General features: G+C 43.4%; 1 protein-coding gene across 3 annotated transcripts in view; it reads right to left on the reverse strand.

The window, feature by feature from the left end:
* UROS (uroporphyrinogen III synthase) overlaps window positions 1-21,894 on the reverse strand; it is a 55,072-nt gene that overhangs the window by 6,202 nt on the left and 26,976 nt on the right. For 2 of the 3 annotated variants that reach the window (XM_038743987.1, XM_038743985.1), the window contains exons 4-7: window positions 19,654-19,750; window positions 15,690-15,764; window positions 9,259-9,333; window positions 2,609-2,698 (exon numbers count right to left, since the gene is read on the reverse strand). In XM_038743987.1, coding sequence (XP_038599915.1) covers window positions 2,609-2,698; window positions 9,259-9,333; window positions 15,690-15,764; window positions 19,654-19,750 — 337 coding nt within the window. The remainder of the gene's footprint in view (window positions 1-2,608; window positions 2,699-9,258; window positions 9,334-15,689; window positions 15,765-19,653; window positions 19,751-21,894) is intronic. The other variant, XM_038743986.1, reaches the window with a different exon arrangement.

The raw sequence follows: 21,894 nt of genomic DNA on the forward strand, positions 1-21,894 counted from the left end.
TGCTTAACAAATACCATTATTATTATTATTATTATTAACAAATGCCATCATCATTATTATTGTATCTCCACCAGCGCTAAGAACAGAGCTTGGCACATAGTAAGCGCTTAACAAATATCAACAATATTATTATTATTAACAAATGCCATTGTATTATTGTCTTAACAAATGCCATCACTACAAATGCATTGTCTTAACAAACGCCATCACTATTATTATTCTATCTCCCCCAGAGCTTAGAACAGTGCTTGGGACATAGTAAGTGCTTAACAAATACTATTATTATTATTATTATTATTATTATTATTATTATTATTATTATTATTAACAAATGCCATCATCATTATTATTGCATCTCCCCCAGCGCTTAGAACAGTGCTTGGCACATAGTAAGCGCTTAACAAATACCAACAACATTATTATTATTATTATTATTAACAAATGCATCATTGTTATTATTGTATCTTCCCCAGTGCTTAGAACAGTGCTTGGCACATAGCAAGTGCTTAACAAATACCAATATTATTATTATTAACAAATGCCATCATTACTATTATTGTATCTCCCCCAGTGCTTAGAACAGTGCTTGGCACATTGTAAGCGCTTCACAAATACCAACAATATTATTATCATTAACAAATGCCATCATTATTATTATTGTATCTCCCCCAGCGCTTAGAACAGTGCTTGGCACATAGTAAGCGTTTAACAAATACCAACAACATTCTTATTATTAACAAATGCATCATTATTATTATTGTATCTCCCCCAGCGCTTAGAACAGTGCTTGGCACATAGCAAGCGCTTAGCAAATACCAATATTATTATTATTAACAAATGCCATCATTATTATTACTGTATCTCCCCCAGCGCTTAGAATAGTGCTTGGCACATAGTAAGCGCTTCACAAATACCAACAATATTATTATCATTAACAAATGCCATCATTATTATTATTGTATCTCCCCCAGCGCTTAGAACAGTGCTTGGCACATAGTAAGCGTTTAACAAATACCAACAACATTATTATTATTATTAACAAATGCATCATTATTATTATTGTATCTCCCCCAGTGCTTACAACGGTGCTTGGCACATAGCAAGCGCTTAACAAATACCAACAATATCATAATTAACAAATGCCATCATTATTATTATTGTATCTCCCCCAGCGCTTAGAACAGTGCTTGGCATATAGTAAGCGCTTAACAAACACCAACATTATTATTATTATTATTATTAACAAATGCCATCATTATTATTACTGTATCTCCCCCAGCGCTTAGAACAGTGCTTGGCACATAGTAAGTGTTTAACAAATACCAACAACATTATTATTATTATTAACAAATGCATCATTATTATTATTGTATCTCCCCAGTGCTTACAACAGTGCTTGGCACATAGCAAGCGCTTAACAAATACCAATATTATTATTATTAACAAATGCCATCATTATTATTATTGTATCATCTCCCCAGCGCTTAGAACAGTGCTTGGAACATAGTAAGTGCTTCACAAATACCAACATTATTATTATTATTACTATTAACAAATGCCATCATTATTATTACTGTATCTCCCCCAACGCTTAGAACAGTGTTTGGCACACAGTAAGCATTTAACAAATTCCAACGATACCATTATAATTAACAAATGCCATCATTATTATTATTGTATCTCCCCCAGCGCTACGAACAGTGCTTGGCACGTAGAAAGCGCTTAACAAATACCAACATTATTATCATTACTATTAACAAATGCCATCATTATTATTATTGTATCATCTCCCCAGCACTTAGAACAGTGCTTGGAACATAGTAAGCGCTTCACAAATACCAACATTATTATTATTATTATTAACAAATGCCATCATTATTATTACTGTATCTCCCCCAGCGCTTAGAACAGTGCTTGGCACATAGTAAGCGCTTAACAAATACCAACAATATTATTATTATTCTGAACAAATGCCATCACTATTATTATTGCATCACCACCAACGCTTAGAACAGTGCTCGGCACATAGTAAGCGCTTCACAAATACCAACATTATTATTATTATTAACAAATGCCATCATTATTATTATTGTATCATCTCCCCAGCGCTTAGAACAGTGCTTGGAACATAGTAAGCGCTTCACAAATACCAACATTATTATTATTATTACTATTAACAAATGCCATCATTATTATTATTGTATCTCCCCCAGCGCTTAGAACAGTGCTTGGCACATAGCAAGCGCTTAACAAATACCAATATTATTATTATTAACAAATGCCATTATTATTATTATTGTATCTCCCCCAGCGCTTAGAACAGTGCTTGGCACATAGTAAGCGCTTAACAAATACCAACATTATTATTATTATTATTAACAAATACCATCATTATTATTACTGTATCTTCCCCAGCGCATAGAACAGTGCTTGGCACATAGTAAGCGCTTAACAAATGCCATCATTATTATTATTGCATCTCCCCAGCGCTTAGAACAGGGCTTGGCACATAGTAAGCACGTAACGAATACCAACGTTATTATTATTATTATTATTAACAAATGCCATCATTATTATTATTGTATCTCCCCCCGGGCCCATCATTTACCTTGGTTTCGCAGCATGGCGGGCAGGGCTTCGCCCTTGACGGTCCCACACGGGAACAGGAGTGGGGCTGGGCTGGGGGCGGCCGCTTCTCCTGGATAATAATAATGATAATTGTAATAATGATAATAATAATAATAATGATAATAACAATAATAATGTCATTTATTAAGTGCTAACTATGTGCAAGGCACTATGCTAAGCGCTGGTGAGTTGACAAAGTGATCAGGCTGTCCCATGTGGGGCTCACAGTCTTCATCCCCATTTTAATTATAATAATAATAATAATAATAACAATGGCATTTATTAAGCACTTACTACGTGCAAGGCACTGTTCTAAGCGCTGGTGAGGTGACAAAGTGATCAGGTTGTCCATTGTGGGGCTCACAGTCTTCATCCCCATTTTAATAATAATAATAATAATAACGATGGCATTTATTAAGCGCTTACTATGTGCAAGGCACTGTTCTAAGCGCTGGGGAGGGGACAAGGTGATCAGGTTGTTCAATGGGGGCTCACAGTCTTCATCCCATTTTAATAATAATAATAATAATAATAATAATGGCATTTATTAAGCACTTACTATGTGCAAAGCACTGTTCTAAGTGCTGGGGAGGTTACAAGGTGATGAGGTTGTCCCAAGGGGGGCTCACAGTCTTCGTCCCCATTTTACAGATGAGGGAATTGAGGCCCAGAGAATAATAATAATAATGGCATTTAGTAAGCGCTTACTATGTGCAAAGCACTGTTCAAAGCGCTGGGGAGGTTACAAGGTGATCAGGTTGTCCCATGGGGGGCTCACAGTCTTCATCCCCATTTTAATAATAATAATAACGATGGCATTTATTAGGCGCTTACTATGTGCAAAGCACTGTTCTACGTGCTGGGGAGGTGACAAGGTGATCAGGTTGTCCCATGGGGGGGCTCACAGTCTTCATCCCCATTTTAATGTAATAATAATAATAATGATGGCATTTATTAAGCGCTTACTATGTGCAAGGCACTGTTCTCAGTGCTGGGGAGGTTACAAAGTGATCAGGCTGTCCCAAAGGGGGCTCACAGTCTTCATCCCCATTTTACAGATGAGGGAATTGAGGCCCAGAGAATAATAATAATAATAATAATAATAATAATAATAATAATAATAATGGCATTTATTAAGCGCTTACTATGTGCAAGGCAGTGTTCTAAGCGCTGGGGAGGGGACAAGGTGATCAGGTTGTCCCATGTGGGGCTCACAGTCTTCATCCCCATTTTAACAATAATAATAATAATAATAATAATGGCATTTATTAAGCGCTTACTATGTGCAAGGCACTGTTCTAAGCGCTGGTGAGGTGACAAAGTGATCAGGTTGTCCCATGTGGGGCTCACAGTCTTCATCCCCATTTTAATAATAATAATAATAATAATAATTAATGGCATTTATTAAGTGCTTACTATGTGCAAGGCAATGTTTTAAGCGCTGGGGAGGTGACAAGGTGATCAGGTTGTCCCATGGGGGGCTCACAGTCTTCATCCCCATTTAAATAATAATAATAATAATAATAATAATAATAATGATAATGATGGCATTTATTAAGCACTTACTATGTGCAAGGCACTGTTCTAAGCACTGGGGTGGTTACAAGGTGATCAGGTTGTCCCAAGGGGGGCTCACAGTCTTCATCCCCATTTTACAGATGAGGGAATTGAGGCCCAGAGAATAATAATAATAATAATAACAACAATAATAATAATAATAATAATAATAATAATGACATTTATTAAGTGCTTACTACATGCAAAGTACTGTTCTAAGCGCTGGTGAGGTGACAAGGTGATCAGGTTGTCCCATGTGGGGCTCACAGTCTTCATCCCCATTTTAATAATAACAATAATAATGATGGCATTTATTAAGCACTTACTATGTGCAAGGCACCGTTCTAAGCGCTGGGGAGGTGACAAGGTGATCAGGTTGTCCCATGCGGGGGCTCACAGTCTTCATCCCCATTTTACAGATGAGGGAACTGAGGTCCTGATTTGAACCCGTGACCTCTGACTCCAAAGCCCGGGCTCTTTCCACTGAGCCCCGCTGCTTCTCTAAGCACTCGGGGTGGGATGCCCACCGGAGCTTAGAACAGTGCTTCACATATAGTAAGCGCTTAACAAATGCCCGTTGTCGGGTAGGGACCGTCTCTAGATGTTGCCAACTTGCCCTTCCCAAGCGCTTAGTCCAGTGCTCTGCACGCAGTAAGCGCTCAATAAATACGATTGAATGAATGAATGAATGAAATGCCATCATCATTATTATTATTGTTATCTTATATCCCGGGTCAACCCGATCACCTTGTAACCTCCCTAGCGCTTAGAACAGTGCTTTGCACATAGTAGTCGCTTAACAAATGCCATTATTATTATTATTTAACCTCTCTGTGCCTCAGTTCCCTCATCTGTAAAATGGGGATGAAGACTGTGATCACCGTGTAACCTCCCTAGCGCTTGGAACAGTGCTTTGCACATAGTAGTCGCTTAACAAATACCATTATTATTATTATTGTTATTATTATTTAACCTCTCTGTGCCTCAGTTACCTCATCTGCAAAATGGGGATGAAGACTGTGATCACCGTGTAACCTCCCTAGCTCTTAGAACAGTGCTTTGCACATAGATATCGCTTAACAAATACCATTATTATTATTATTATTTAACCTCTCTGTGCCTCAGTTACCTCATCTGTAAAACGGGGATTAAGACTGTGAGTCCCCCGTGGGACAACCCGATCAACTTGTAACCTCCCTAGCGCTTAGAACAGTGCTTTGCACATAGTAGTCGCTTAACAAATACCAGTATTATTATTATTATTATTTAACCTCTCTGTGCCTCAGTTACCTCATCTGTAAAATGGGGATGAAGACTGTGATCACCGCGTAACCTCCCTAGCGCTTGGAACAGTGCTTTGCGCATAGTAAGCGCTTAACCAATACCAACATTATTATTATTTTTAGTAAGCGCTCAATAAATACGATTGAATGAATTTAGGGACTGATCCTCGGGCGGGAAGCCCGTGGGCGAGGGGACCGCCGGAGGGCCGGGATACTGCAGCGTGGCTCAGCGGAAAGAGCCCGGGCTTTGGAGTCGGAGGTCATGGGTTCAAATCCCGGCTCTGCCAATTGTCAGCTGCGTGACTTTGGGCAAGTCACTTCACTTCTCTGGGCCTCAGTGACCTCATCTGGAAAATGGGGATGAAGACTGTGAGCCCCCCGTGGGACAACCTGATCACCTTGTAACCTCCCCAGTGCTTAGAACAGTGCTGTGTACATAGTAAGCGCTTGACAATTACCATTATTATTATTTAACTTCTCTGTGCCTCAGTTCCCTCATCTGTAAAATGGGGATTATGACTGTGAGCCCCACGGGGGACAACCTGATCACCATGTAACCTCCCCAGCGTTCAGAACAGTGCTTTGGACATAGTAAGCGCTTAACAATTACCATCATTATTATTATTATTATTTAACTTCTCTGTGCCTCAGTTCCCTCATCTGTAAAATGGAGATGAAGACTTGGAGCCCCCCGTGGGACAACCTCATCATCTTGTAACCTCCCCAGTGCTTAGAACCGTGCTTTGCACCTAGTAAGCGCTTAACAAATACCATTATTATTATTATTATTTAACTTCTCTGTGCCTCAGTTCCCTCATCTGTCAAATGGGGATGAAGACTGTGAGCCCCCCGGGGGACAACCTGATCACCTTGTAACCCCCCCCAGCGCTTAGAACAGTGCTTTGCACATAGTAAGCGCTTCAAGACTGTGAGCCCGCTGTTGGGTAGGGACTGTCTCTATATGTTGCCAACTTGGACTTCCCAAGCGCTTAGTCCAGTGCTCTGCACACAGTAAGCGCTCAATAAATATGACTGAATGAATGAAAGAACAAATACCATTATTATTATTGAACTTCTCTGTGCCTCAGTGACCTCATCTGTTAAATGGGGATGAAGACTGTGAGCCCCCCGTGGGACAACCTGATCACCTTGTAACCTCCCCAGCGCTTAGAACAGGGCTTTGCACATAGTAAGTGCTTAATAAATGCCATCATTATTATTATTATTCTCTGGGCCTCAATTCCCTCATCTGTAAAATGGGGAGGAAGACCGTGAGCCCCCCGTGGGACAACCTGATCACCTTGTATCCTCCCCAGCGCTTAGAACAGTGTTTTGCACATAGTAAGCGCTTAACAAATACCATTATTATTATTATTATTATTTAACTTCTTTGTGCCTCAGTTCCCTCATCTGTAAAATGGGGATGAAGACTGTGAGCCCTCTGTGAGACAACCTGATCACCTTGTAACCTCCCCAGTGCTTAGAACAGTGTTTTGCACATAGTAAGTGCTTCAAGACTGTGAGCCCGCTGTTGGGTAGGGACCGTCTCTAGATGTTGCCAACTTGGACTTCCCAAGCGCTTAGTCCAGTGCTCTGCACACGGTAAGTGCTCAATAAATATGACTGAATGAATGAAAGAACAAATACCATTATTATTATTATTATTGAACTTCTCTGTGCCTTAGTGACCTCATCTGTAAAATGGGGATGAAGACTGTGAGCCCCCCGCGGGACAACCTGATCACCTTGTATCTTCCCCAGCGCTTAGAACAGTGCTTTGCACATAGTAAGTGCTTAATAAATGCCATCATTATTATTATTATTCTCTGGGCCTCAATTCCCTCATCTGTAAAATAGGGATGAAGACTGTGAGCCCCTCGTGGGACCACCTGATCACCTTGTACCCTCCCCAGTGCTTAGAACAGTGCTTTGCATATAGTAAGCGCTTAACAAATACCATCATTATTATTATTATTTAACTTCTCTGTACCTCAGTTCCCTCATCTGTCAAATGGGGATGAAGACTGTGAGCCCCCCGTGGGACAACCTCATCACCTTGTAACCTCCCCAGCACTTAGAACAGTGCTTTGCACATAGGAAGCGCTTAACAAATACCATTATTATTATTATTATTTAATTTCTCTGTACCTCAGTTCCCTCATCTGTCAAATGGGGATGAAGACCGTGAGCCCCCCGTGGGACAACCCCATCACCTTGTAACCTCCCCAGCGTTTAGAACAGTGCTTGCACATAGTAAGCCCTTAATGAATGCCCTTATTATTAGTAGTGCTTGGCACATAGTAAGCGCTTACTAAATGCCATTATTATGTCTGTACATATTTATTACTCTATTTATTTATTTTACTTGTACATATCTATTTATTTTATTTTGTTAGTATGTTTGGTTTGGTTCTCTGTCTCCCCCTTTTAGACTGCGAGCCCACTGTCGGCTAGGGACTGGCTCTATATGTTGCCAACTTGGACTTCCCAAGCGCTTAGTCCAGTGCTCTGCACACAGTAAGCGCTCAATAAATACGATTGATGTATTTATTTATTTGTTTATTTTACTTGTACATATCTATTCTATTTATTTTATTTTGTTAGTATGTTTGGTTTGGTTCTCTGTCTCCCCCTTTTAGACTGTGAGCCCACTGTTGGGTAGGGACTGTCTCTATATGTTGCCAATTTGTACATCCCAAGTGCTTAGTACAGTGCTCTGCACACAGTAAGCGCTCAATAAATTCGATTGATGTATTTATTTATTTGTTTATTTTACTTGTACATATCTATTCTATTTATTTTATTTTGTTAGTATGTTTGGTTTGGTTCTCTGTCTCCCCCTTTTCTAATAATAATAATAATAATAATAATAATAATGGTATTTATTAAGTGCTTACTATGTGCAAAGCACTGTTCTAAGCACTGGGGAGTTTACAAGGTGATCAGATTGTCCCACGGGGGGCTCACAGTCTTAATCCCCATTTTACAGATGAGGTAACTGAGGCCCAGAGAAGTTAAGTGACTTGCCCAAAGTCACCCAGCTGACAAGTGGAGGAGCCGGGATTTGAACCCATGACCTCTGACTCCAAAGCCCGGGCTCTTTCCACTGAGCCACGCTGCTTTTACTTGTACATTTCTATCCTATTTATTTTATTTTGTTGGTATGTTTGGTTCTGTTCTCTGTCTCCCCCTTTTAGACTGTGAGCCCGCTGTTGGGCAGGGACTGTCTCTAGATGTTGCCAATTTGTACTTCCCAAGCGCTTAGTACACACATAGTAAGCGCTCAATAAATACGATTGATGTATTTATTTATTTGTTTATTTTACTTGGACACATCTATTCTATTTATTTTATTTTGTTAGTATGTTTGGTTTGGTTCTCTGTCTCCCCCTTTTAGACTGTGAGCCCACTGTTGGGTAGGGACTGTCTCTATATGTTGCCAATTTGTGCATCCCAAGTGCTTAGTACAGTGCTCTGCACACAGTAAGCGCTCAATAAATTCGATTGATGTATTTATTTATTTGTTTATTTTACTTGTACATATCTATTCTATTTATTTTATTTTGTTAGTATGTTTGGTTTGGTTCTCTGTCACCCCCTTTTAGACTGCGAGCCCACTGTTGGGGAGGGACTGTCTCTAGATGTTGCCAACTTGTACATCCCAAGTGCTTAGTACAGTGCTCTGCACACAGTAAGCGCTCAATAAATACGATTGATTATTATTATTATTATTATTATTATTATTATTATTATTATATTCCCCCCGGGGGCCCAGGCGAGCGGGACTCACGTGAACAAATGAACTCCGCCAGCTTCTCCGCATTCCCACAGTGCTCTCCCTGCGGCGCGAACCCCATCTGCCCCGCTGAAAGACAACAACCGAAGCACCGTCATCATCATCATCATCAATCGTATTTATTGAGCGCTTACTATGTGCAGAGCACTGTACTAAGCGCTTGGGAAGTCCAAATGGGCAACATCTAGAGACGGTCCCTACCCAACAGCGGGCTCACAGTCTAAAAGGGGGAGACAGAGAACCAAACCGAACGTACTAACAAAAGAAAATAAATAGAATAGATAGGTACAAATAAAATAAATAAATAAATAAATGTGACTTGGACTTCCCAAGCGCTCAGTACAGTGCCCTGCACCCAGTAAGCGCTCAATAAATAGGACTGAATGGATGAAAGAGAAGGCCTTTCCTCAGCCGGGGCGGTGGTCGGGCCGTCCGCCCCCCGGCCCCACATCAGTCAGACACCAAATCCTGGCATCCCTGCCTCTATTTTCAATCATTCGGTCGTATTTATTGAGCGCCTACTGTGTGCAGAGCACTGTACTAAGCGCTTGGGAAGTACAAGTCGGCAACAGTTGGGCAGGGACCGTCTCTATATGTTGCCAACTTGGACTTCCCAAGCGCTTAGTCCAGTGCTCTGCACACAGTAGGCGCTCAATAAATACGATTGATGATGGTGATGATATAGAGCCGGTCCCTACCCAACAGCGGGCTCCCGGTCTAGAAGGGGAAGACGGACAACCAAACATATGAACAAAATAAAATAAATAGAATAAATATGTATAAATAAAATAAATAGAGTAATAAACACGTACAAACATATATGCAGGTGCTTCCAAAATCCACCCCTCCCTTTCCCTCCAAATAATAAGACTAATGACGGCGCTTATTAAGTGCTTACTATGTGCCAAGCACTGTTCTAAGCGCTGGGGAGGTTACAAGGTGATCGGGTTGTCCCTCGTGGGGCTCACAGTCTTAACCCCCATTTTACAGATGAGGTCACTGAGGCACAGAGGATAATAATAATAATAATAATAATGGCATTTATTAAGCGCTTACTATGTGCCAAGCACTGTTCTAAGTGCTGGGGAGGTTACAAGGTGATCGGGTTGTCCCACGTGGGGCTCACAGTCTTAACCCCCATTTCACAGATGAGATCACTGAGGCACAGAGAATAATAATAATAATAATAATAATGATGGCAGTTATTAAGAGCTTACTACGTGCCAAGCACTGTTCTAAGCGCTGGGGAGGTTACAAGGTGATTGGGTTGTCCCACGGGGGGTTCACAGTCTTAATCCCCATTTTACAGATGAGGTCACTGAGGCACAGAGAATAATAATAATAATAATAATGATGGCAGTTATTAAGCGCTTACTATGTGCCAAGCACTGTTCTAAGCGCTGGGGAGGTTACAAGGTGATTGGGTTGTCCCACGGGGGGTTCACAGTCTTAATGCCCATTTTACAGATGGGGTCACTGAAGCACAGAGGATAATAATAATAATGATGGCATTTATTAAGCACTTACTACGTGCCAAGCACTGTTCTAAGCGCTGGGGAGGTTACAAAGTGATTGGGTTGTCCCACGGGGGGCTCACAGTCTTAACACCCATTTTACAGATGAGGTCACTGAGGCACAGAGAATAATAATGATAATAATAATAATAATGACGGCATTTATTAAGCGCTTACTACGTGCCAAGCACTGTTCTAAGCGCTGGGGAGGTTACAAGGTGATGGGGTTGTCCCACGGGGGGCTCACAGTCTTTATCCCCATTTCACAGATGAAGTCACTGAGGCCCAGAGAATAATAATAATAATGATGATGGCATTTATTAAGCGCTTACCATGTGCAAAGCACTGTTCTAAGCGCTGGGGAGGTTACAAGGTGATGGGGTTGTCCCACGGGGGGCTCACAGTCTTTATCCCCATTTCACAGATGAAGTCACTGAGGCCCAGAGAATAACAATAATAATAATGATGATGGCATTTATTAAGCGCTTACCACGTGCAAAGCACTGTTCTAAGTGCTGGGGAGGTTACAAGGTGATTGGGTTGTCCCACGGGGGGCTCACAGTCTTAACACCCATTTTACAGATGAGGTCACTGAGGCACAGAGAATAATAATAATAATAATAATGATGGCATTTATTAAGCGCTTACCATGTGCAAAGCACTGTTCTAAGCGCTGGGGAGGTTACAAGGTGATGGGGTTGTCCCACGGGGGGCTCACAGTCTTTATCCCCATTTCACAGATGAAGTCACTGAGGCCTAGAGAATAATAATAATAATGATGATGGCATTTATTAAGTGCTTACCATGTGCAAAGCACTGTTCTAAGCACTGGGGAGGTTACAAGGTGATGGGGTTGTCCCACGGGGGGCTCACAGTCTTAATGCCCATTTTACAGATGAGGTCACTGAGGCTCAGAGAATAATAACAATAATAATAATGATGGCAGTTATTAAGCGGTTACCATGTGCAAAGCACTGTTCTAAGCGCTGGGGAGATTACAAGGTGATCAGGTTATCCCACGGGGGGCTCACAGTCTTCATTCCCATTTTACAGATGAGGTCACTGAGGCCCAAAGAATAATAATAATAATGATGATGGCATTTATTAAGCGCTTACCATGTACAAAGCACTGTTCTAAGCACTGGGGAGGTTACAAAGTGATGGGGTTGTCCCATGGGGGGCTCACAGTCTTCACCCCCATTTTACAGATGAGGTCACTGAGGCCCAAAGAATAATAATAATAATGATGACGGCATTTATTTAGCGCTTACCATGTACAAAGCAATGTTCTAAGCGCTGGGGAGGTTACAAGGTGATGGGGTTGTTCCACGGGGGGCTCACAGTCTTAATGCCCATTTTACAGATGAGGTAACTGAGGCCCAGAGAAGTCAAGTGACTTGCCCAAAGTCACCCAGCTGACAATTGGCAGAGTCGGAATTTGAACCCATGACCTCTGACTCCAAAGCCCGGGCTCTTTCCACTGAGCCACGCTGCTTCTAATGGCCAAATGGCCACCTCCCCAAGACAAGTCCTGGTCCCTAGCCCGCCTGGACTGGGTAGGGACCGTCTCTAGATGTTGCCAACTTGGACTTCCCAAGCGCTTAGTCCAGTGCTCTGCACACAGTAAGCGCTCAATAAATACGATTGAATGAATGAATGAATGAATGAATAAATAAATACCATCATTATTATTATTACGATTCTCACCTGGCGAAAACCCCAAGCGAACGGAGAAATGGAAGGGACGGACGAGACGGAGGTGGCCAGTGGCTGGAGGGGAGGGTCCGACTGAGAGCTCACCTCCTCCAGGAGGCCTTCCCACACTGAGCCCCCTCCTTCCTCTCCCCCTCCTCCCCGTCTCCATCCCCCCCGCCTTACCTCCTTCCCCTCCCCACAGCACCTGTAGAGACGTACATATGTTTCTATGGATTTATTACTCTATTTATTTATGTATTTTATTTGTACATATTTATTCTATTCATTTTATTTTGTTAATATGTTCTGTTTTGTTCTCTGTCTCCCCCTTCTAGACTGTGAGCCCGCTGTTGGGCAGGGATCGCCTCTACACGTTGCCAACTTGCTCTTCCCAAGTGCTTAATACAGTGCTCTGGACATAGTAAGTGCTCAATAAATACGATTGAATGAGTAAATGAATGAATGAATGAGAGCTGAGAGCTCACCTCCTCCAGGAGGCCTTCCCACACTGAGCCCCCTCCTTCCTCTCCCCCTCTCCCCCTCCCCATCCCCCCGCCTTACCTCCTTCCCCTCCCCACAGCACCTGTATGTATGTATATATGTTTCTACGGATTTATTACTCTATTAATTTATTTTATTTGTACATATTTATTCTATTCATTTTATTTTGTTAATATGATTTGTTTTGTTGTCCGTCTCCCCCTTCTAGACTGTAAGCCCACTGTTGGGTAGGGGCCGTCTCTGTATGTTGCCAATTTGTACTTCCCAAGCGCTTAGTCCAGTGCTCTGAACACAGTCAGCGCTCAATAAATACGACTGACTGACTGCATGAATGAATAAAATGGGGAATAAGACTGTAAGCCCCCCGTGGGACAACCTTATCACCTTGTAACCACCCCAGAGCTTAGAACAGTGCTTTGCACATAGTAAGTGCTTAATAAATGCCATTATTATTATTATTATTATTATTATTCTCATCTGGCAAATCTCCTTCCCCTCCCCACAGCACCTGTATATATGTATATATGTTTGTACATATTTATTACTCTATTTTATTTGTACATATTTTTTCTATTTATTTTATTTTGTTAATATGTTTTGTTTTGTTCTCTGTCTCCCCCTTCTAGACCGTGAACCCACTGTTGGGTAGGGACTGTCTCTATATGTTGCCAGCTTGGACTTCCCAAGCGCTTAGTCCAGTGCTCTGCACACAGTGAGCGCTCAGTAAATACGATTGAATGAATGAATGAATGAATAAAATGGGGAATAAGACCGTGAGCCCCACCATGGGACAACCTGATCACCTTGTAACCTCCCCAGCGCTTAGAACAGTGCTTTGCACATAGTAAGCACTTAATGAATGCCATTATTATTATTATTATTATTATTATTATTGTTATTATTCTCATCTGGCAAACCTCCTTCCCCTCCCCACAGCACCTGTATATATGTATGTACGTGTTTTTTACTCTATTTATTTATTATTTGGACATAATTATTCTATTTATTTTATTTTGTTAATACATTTGGTTTTGTTGTCTGTCTCCCCCTTCTAGACTGTGAGCCCACTGTTGGGTAGGGACCGTCTCTAGATGTTGCCAATTTGTACTTCCCAAGCGCTTAGTACAGTGCTCTGCACACAGTAAGCGCTCAATAAATACAACTGAATGAATGAATGAAGAAACGCCTCACAAATACCACCACTGTTATTACTTGTCTCCCTCTTCTAGACTGTGAGCCCACTGTTGGGTAGGGACCGTCTCTATATGTTGCCGACTTGGACTTCCCAAGCGCTTAGTCCAGTGCTCTGCACACAGTAAGCGCTCAATAAATACGATTGAATGAATGAATGAATAAAATGGGCAATTAGACTGTGAGCCCCCCCGTGGGACAACCTGATCACCTTGGAACCTCCCCAGCACTTAGAACAGTGCTTTGCACATAGTAAGCGCTTAATAAATGCCATCGTTAGTATTTATTATTATTCTCATCTGGCGAACCTCCTTCCCCTCCCCACAGCACCTGTATATATGTATATATGTTTGCACGTATTTATTACTCTATTTTATTTGTACATATTTATTCTATTTATTTTATTTTGTTAGTATGTTCTGTTTTGTTGTCTGTCTCCCCCTTCTAGACCGTGAGCCCGCTGTTGGGTAGGGACCATCTCTAGATGTTGCCAACTTGGACTTCCCAAGCGCTTAGTCCAGTGCTCTGCACACAGTGAGCATTCAATAAATACGACTGACCGACTGAATGAATGAATAAAATGGGGAATAAGACTGTGAGCCCCCCATGGGACAACCTGATCACCTTGTAACCTCTCCAGCGCTTAGAACAGTGCTTTGCACATAGTAAGCGCTTAATAAATGCCATTATTATCATTATTATTATTTTTCTCATCTGGCAAACCTCCTTCCCCTCCCCACAGCACCTGTATATATGTATGCACGTGTTTATTACTCTATTTATGTATTTATTTTATTTGGACATAATTATTCTATTTATTTTATTTTGTTAATATGTTTTGTTTTGTTGTCCATCTCCCCCTTCTAGACTGTGAGCCCGCTGTTGGGTAGGGACCGTCTCTAGACGTTGCCCACTTGGACTTCCCAAGCGCTTAGTCCAGTGCCCTGCGCACAGTAAGCGCTCAATAAATACGATTGAAAGAATGAATGAATCTTTTAGACTGTGAGCCCACTGTTGGGGAGGGACTGTCTCTATATGTTGCCAATTTGTACTTCCCAAGCGCTTAGTCCAGTGCTCTGCACACAGTAAGCGCTCAATAAATAAGACTGATGATGATCTAGCTTTATTTCTATTTATTCTGACGACTTGACACCTGTCCCCTTGTTTTGTTTTGTTGTCCGTCTCCCCCTTCTAGACTGTGAGCCCGCTGTTGGGTAGGGACCGGCTCTAGATGTTGCCAACTTGGACTTCCCAAGCGCTTAGTCCAGTGCTCTGCACACAGTAAGCGCTCAGTAAATACGACTGAAAGAATGAACGAATCTAGCTTTATTTCTATTTATTCTGATGACTTGACACCTGTCCCCATGTTTCGTTTTGTCGTCTGTCTCCCCAGTCTAGACTGTGAGCCCGCTGTTGGGTAGGGACCGTCTCTACATGTTGCCAACTTGGACTTCCCAAGCGCTTAGCCCAGTGCTCTGCACACAGTAAGCGCTCAATAAATACGATTGAACTGAATTGACTGACCTTGAGAAGCCGTGGCCTGCCCCACCACGTATACGGGCTTGGTGTTCCACCGGTCTTTCAGAGATCGTTCCCACTCTGCAAAACACAAAAATCCTGGGGGTCAATGGGCCAGCAGTGCTCTTTATAATAATAATAATAATAATAATAATGGCATTTATTAAGCGCTTACTATGTGCAAAGCACTGTTCTAAGTGCTGGGGAGGTGACAAGGAGATCAGGTTGTCCCACGTGGGGCTGACAGTCTTAATCCCCATTTTACAGATGAGGGAACTGAGGCTCAGAGAAGTTAAGTGACTCGCCCAAGGTCACACAGCAGACATGTGGCGGAGCCGGGATTCGAACCCATGACCTCGGACTCCAAAGCCCGGGCTCTTCTCCACTGAGCCACGCTGTTCCTCTTCTACTGAGCTGGTAGCTTTATGGGAGCTGAAGAGGGTTGGCAACTGTTGACATGACTTTAGAGAAACGACGTCATATCTTTCTTTTTCCAACCTATACTTCCCAAGCGCTTAGTACAGTGCTCTGCACACAGTAAGCGCTCAATAAATATGATTGATTGATTTTTTAATCCATCAGAGGGATTCCCTGAGCATTTACTGAGCGCCCGACGCTGAACGGACGGTAAGACGCTGGACGGAGCAATAGACGCGGACAGAGGGCAAGACGCAGGACTGAGGGGTTGGGGAAGCAGCGTGGCTCAGTGGAAAGAGCCCGGGCTTTGGAGTCAGAGGTCACGGGTTCAAATCCCGGCCCCGCCAATTGTCAGCTGGGTGACTTTGGGCAAGTCACTTCATTTCTCTGGGCCTCAGTTCCCTCATCTGTAAAATGGGGATGAAGACTGTGAGCCCCACGTGGGACCACCTGATCACCTTGTAACCTCCCAAACGCTTAGAACAGTGCTTTGCACATAGCAAGTGCTTAATAAATGCCATTATTATTAGAGAAGCAGCGAGGCTCAGTGGAAAGAGCCCAGGCTTTGGAGTCAGAGGTCATGGGTTCAAATCCCGGCCCCGCCAATTGTCAGCTGGGTGACTTTGGGCAAGTCACTTCACTTTTCTGGGCCTCAGTTCCCTCATCTGGAAAATGGGGATGAAAACTGTGAGCCCCCCGTGGGACAACCTGATCACCTTGTCACCTCCCCAGTGCTTAGAACAGTGCTTTGCACATAGTAAGTGCTTAATAAATGCCATTATTATTAGAGAAGCAGCGTGGCTCAGTGGAAAGAGCCCGGGCTTTGGAGTCAGAGGTCACGGGTTCAAATCCCGGCTCCGCCAATTGTCAGCTGTGTGACTCTGGGCAAGTCACTTCACTTCTCTGGGCCTCAGTTGTCTCATCTGTAAAATGGGGACTAAACCTGTGAGCCTCCCGTGGGACAAGCTGATCACCTTTTAACCTCCCCAGCGCTTAGAACAGTGCTTTGCACGTAGTAAGTGCTTAATAAATGCCATTATTATTAGAGAAGCAGCGAGGCTCAGTGGAAAGAGCCCGGGCTTTGGAGTCAGAGGTCATGGGTTCAAATCCCGGCCCCGCCAATTGTCAGCTGTGTGACTTTGGGCAAGTCACTTCACTTTTCTGGGCCTCAGTTACCTCATCTGGAAAACGGGGACTAAAACTGTGAGCCCCCCGTGGGACAATCTGATCACCTTGTCACCTCCCCAGCGCTTAGAACAGTGCTTTGCACATAGTAAGTGCTTAATAAATGCCATTATTATTAGAAAAGCAGTGGGGCTCAGTGGCTCAGGAGGCCTTCCTAGACTGAGCCCCCTCCTTCTTCTCCTCCTCCTCCCCCTCCCCACAGCCCCTGTATATACGTTTGTACAGTTTTATTCCTCTATTTATTTTACTTGTACGTATCTACTATTCTATTTATTTTATTTTGTTAATATGTTTTGTTTTGTTGTCTGTCTCCCCCCTCTAGACTGTGAGCCCGTTGCTGGGTAGGGACCGTCTCTAGATGTTGCCAACTTGGACTTCCCAAGCACTTAGTACGGCGCTCTGCACACAGTAAGTGCTCAATAAATACGACTGGATGAATGAATGAATGAATGAATGAATGAATGAATGAATGAATGAATGAAAGAGCCCAGGCTTTGGAGTCAGAGGTCAGGAGTTCAAATCCCAACTCTGCCACTTGGCAGCTATGTGACTTTGGGCAAGTCACTTCACTTCTCTGGGCCTCAGTTCCCTCATCTGTAAAATGGGGATGAAGACTGGGAGCCCCCCGTGGGACAACCTGATCACCTTGTCACCTCCCCAGCGCTTAGAAGAGTGCTTTGCACATAGTAAGTGCTTAATAAATGCCATTATTATTAGAGAAGCAGCGTGGCTCAGTGGAAAGAGCTCGAGCTTTGGAGTCAGAGGTCAGGGGTTCAAATCCCGGGTCTGCCACTTGGCAGCTATGTGACTTTGGGCAAGTCACTTCACTTCTCTGGGCCTCAGTGACCTCATCTGTAAAATGGGGATGAAGACTGTGAGCCCCCCGTGGGACAATCTGATCACCTTGTCACCTCCCCAGCGCTTAGAACAACGCTTTGCACATAGTAAGTGCTTAGTAAACACCATTATTATTAGAGAAGCAGCGTGGCTCAGTGGAAAGAGCCCGGGCTTTGGAGTCAGAGGTCAGGGGTTCAAATCCCGGCTCCGCCACTTGTCAGCTGTGTGACTTTGGGCAAGTCACTTCACTTCTCTGGGCCTCAGTTCCCTCATCTGGAAAATGGGGATGAAGACTGTGAGACCCCCGTGGGACAACCTGATCACCCTGTCCCCTCCCCAGCGCTTAGAACAGTGCTTTGCACATAGTAAGTGCTTAATAAATGCCATTATTATGAGAGAAGCAGCGTGGCTCAGTGGAAAGAGTCTGGGCTTTGGAGTCAGAGGTCACAGGTTCAAATCCCGGCTCCGCCTTCCCAGACTGAGCCCCCTCTTTCCTCTCCCCCTCCTTCCCCTCTCCATCCCCATATCTACATATCTAGTCTATTGATTTTATTTTGTTAATATGTTTTGTTTCGTTGTCTGTCTCCCCCTTCTAGACTGTGAGCCCACTAGGGACCGTCTCTATATCAATCAATCAAACAATCGTATTTATTGAGCGCTTACTGTGTGCAGAGCACTGGACTAAGCGCTTGGGAAGTACAATCAATCAATCAATCAATCGTATTTATTGAGCGCTGTGTGCAGAGCACTGTACTAAGTGCTTGGGAAGTACAATCAATCAATCAATCGTATTTATTGAGCGCTTACTGTGTGCAGAGCACTGGACTAAGCGCTTGGGAAGTACAAGTTGGCAACATATAGAGACAGTCCCTACCCAACAGCGGGCTCACAGTCTAGCCCTACTCTACAACTCTATATGTTGCCAACTTGGGACTTCCCAAGCGCTTAGCACAGTGCTCTGCACACAGTAAGCGCTCAATACGATTGGCCGATCGATCCGCCAATTGTCAGCTGTGTGACTTTGGGCAAGTCACTTCACTTCTCTGGGCCTCAGTTCCCTCAACTGGAAAATGGGGATGAAGACTGTGAGCCCCCCGTGGGACAACCTGATCACCTTGTCACCTCCCCAGTGCTTAGAACGGTGCTTGGCACGTAGTAAGCGCTTAATAAATGCTATCATTATTATTATGTCCATATTATTATTATTATGACAATAAAATAATAACAATCATTATTATTATGTCCATATCATTATTATTATGTCAATAAAATAATAATAATGATAATAACGATAATAATAATGATGATGATGATGATGATGATGATGATGATGATGATAATAATAATAATAATAATAATAATAATAATACTTGTTATGTGCCCGGGATGGACGGGACCCCGATCTCCCGTCCGAGGGTGGAAGGCCGTGCCCCCCTCCCACACAGGGCTCCCCCATCTCGGGTCCGGACCCCGACTCGGCCCACGGCCACTCACCTGAGTCCGGCCCCCGACTCGGCCCACGGCCACTCACCTGAGGGAGGCTGGCCCCGTCCCCAGCACAGTCCCACGGCTTCGACGGCCCTGGGGCTGGTGAAGATGAGTCCCCCGTAGTCTTCGGGGCGGGACAGCTGCGGACGAGAACCACGCAGGGCCTTTATAATCAATCAATCAATCATATTTATTGAGCGCTGACTGTGTGCAGAGCACTGGACTAAGCGCTTGGGAAGTCCAAGGTGGCAACATAGAGAGACGGTCCCTACCCAACAGTGGGCTCACAGTCTAGAAGGGGGAGACAGAGAACAAAAGCAAACATACTAACAAAATAAAATGAATAGAATAGATATGTACAAGTAAAATAAATAAATAGAGTAATAAATAAGTACAAACATATATACATATATACAGGTGCTGTGGGGAAGGGAAGGAGGTAAGATGAGGGGGATAATAATAATAATAATAATAATGGCATTTGTTAATCAATCAATCATATTTATTGAGCGCTGACTGTGTGCAGAGCACTGTACTAAGTGCTTGGGAAGTACAAGTTGGCAACATATAGAGACGGTCCCTACCCAACAGTGGGCTCACGGTCTAGAAGGGGGAGACAGAGAACAAAGCCAAACATACTAACAAAATAAAATAAATAGAATAGATATGTACAAGTAAAATAAATAAATAGAGTAATAAATAAGTACAAACATATATACATATATACAGGTGCTGTGGGGAAGGGAAGGAGGTAAGATGAGGGGGATAATAATAATAATAATAATAATGGCATTTGTTAATCAATCAATCGTATTTATTGAGCGCTGACTGTGTGCAGAGCACTGGACTAAGCGCTTGGGAAGTCCAAGTTGGCAACATCTAGAGACGGTCCCTACCCAACAGCAGGCTCACAGTCTAAAAGGGGGAGACAGAACAAAACCAAACATACTAACAAAATAAAATAAATAGAATAGATATGTACAAGTAAAATAAATAAATAAATAGAGTAATAAATATGTACAAGCATCTATACATATATACAGGTGCTGTGGGGAAGGGAAGGAGGTAAGATGAGCGGGATAATAATAATAATAATAATAATAATGGCATTTGTTAAGCGCTTTACTATGTGTGAAGCACTGTTCTAAGCGCTGGGGTGGATACAAAGTAATCAGGTTGTCCCACGGGGGGCTCACAGTCTTCATCCCCATTTTCCAGATGAGGGGACTGAGGCCCAGAGAAGCGAAGTGACTCACCCGAAGCCACACAGCTGACAAGCGGCGGAGCCGGGATAGGGACCGGACCCCGGACTGGACGTTACCAGAGACCGGCTGGGCCCCCGGAGGCCCCGTAGCCGCTACATAAGAATAAAAATGATGGGGAAACTGAGGCCCAGAGAAGTGAAGTGACCTGCCCGAGGTCTCCCAGCAGACAAGACAAGTGGCCGAGGCAGGATTAGAACCCAGGTCCCGCCGACTCCAGGGGCCGGGCTCTGGTGAGTAGCCGGGGTCTTGGCTGGGCCATGGGACCCACTGAGGAATGGGGGCTTGGGAAGCCACCGCCAACATCATCAATCACATTTATTGAGCGCTTACGGTGTGCAGAGCACTGTACTAAGCGCTTGGGAACTACAAGTTGGCAACATATAGAGACAGTCCCTACCCAACAGTGGGCTCACGTGGCCAACGACCATGCCAGGCCTCCAACGCTTTAATAATAATAATAATAATACTAATGATAATAATAATTATAATATCACCTCCTCCAGGAGGCCTTCCCAGACTGACCCCCTCCTTCCTCTCCCCCTTCCCCCGCTCCCCATCCCCCCCACCTTACCTCCTTCCCCTCCCCACACCACCTGTATAGCTGTATATATGTTTGCACGCTTTTACTACTCTATTTATTTTATTTGTCCATATTTACTCTGTTTTATTTTGTTAATCAGTTTTGTTTTGTTGTCCGTCTCCCCCTTCTAGCCCGTGAGCCCGCCGTTGGGTCGGGACCGTCTCTAGATGTTGCCGACTTGGACTTCCCAAGCGCTTAGTCCAGTGCTCTGCGCGCAGTAAGCGCTCAATAAATACGACTGAACGAATGAAAGTAGAGGCCGAGATTTCAGGATTTGGTGTCTGATTGATGCGGGGCTTGGGGGGCCGGCCCGACCACCGCACCGGCTAAGGAAAGGCCTTTTCATTCATCCACTGTCATATTTATTTATTTTATTTGTCCATATCTATTCTATTTATTTTATTTTGTTAGTATGTTTGGTTTTGTTCTCTGTCACCCC

The sequence above is a fragment of the Tachyglossus aculeatus genome, chromosome 3 (assembly GCF_015852505.1).
Source record: "Tachyglossus aculeatus isolate mTacAcu1 chromosome 3, mTacAcu1.pri, whole genome shotgun sequence".
NCBI lineage: Eukaryota > Metazoa > Chordata > Mammalia > Monotremata > Tachyglossidae > Tachyglossus > Tachyglossus aculeatus.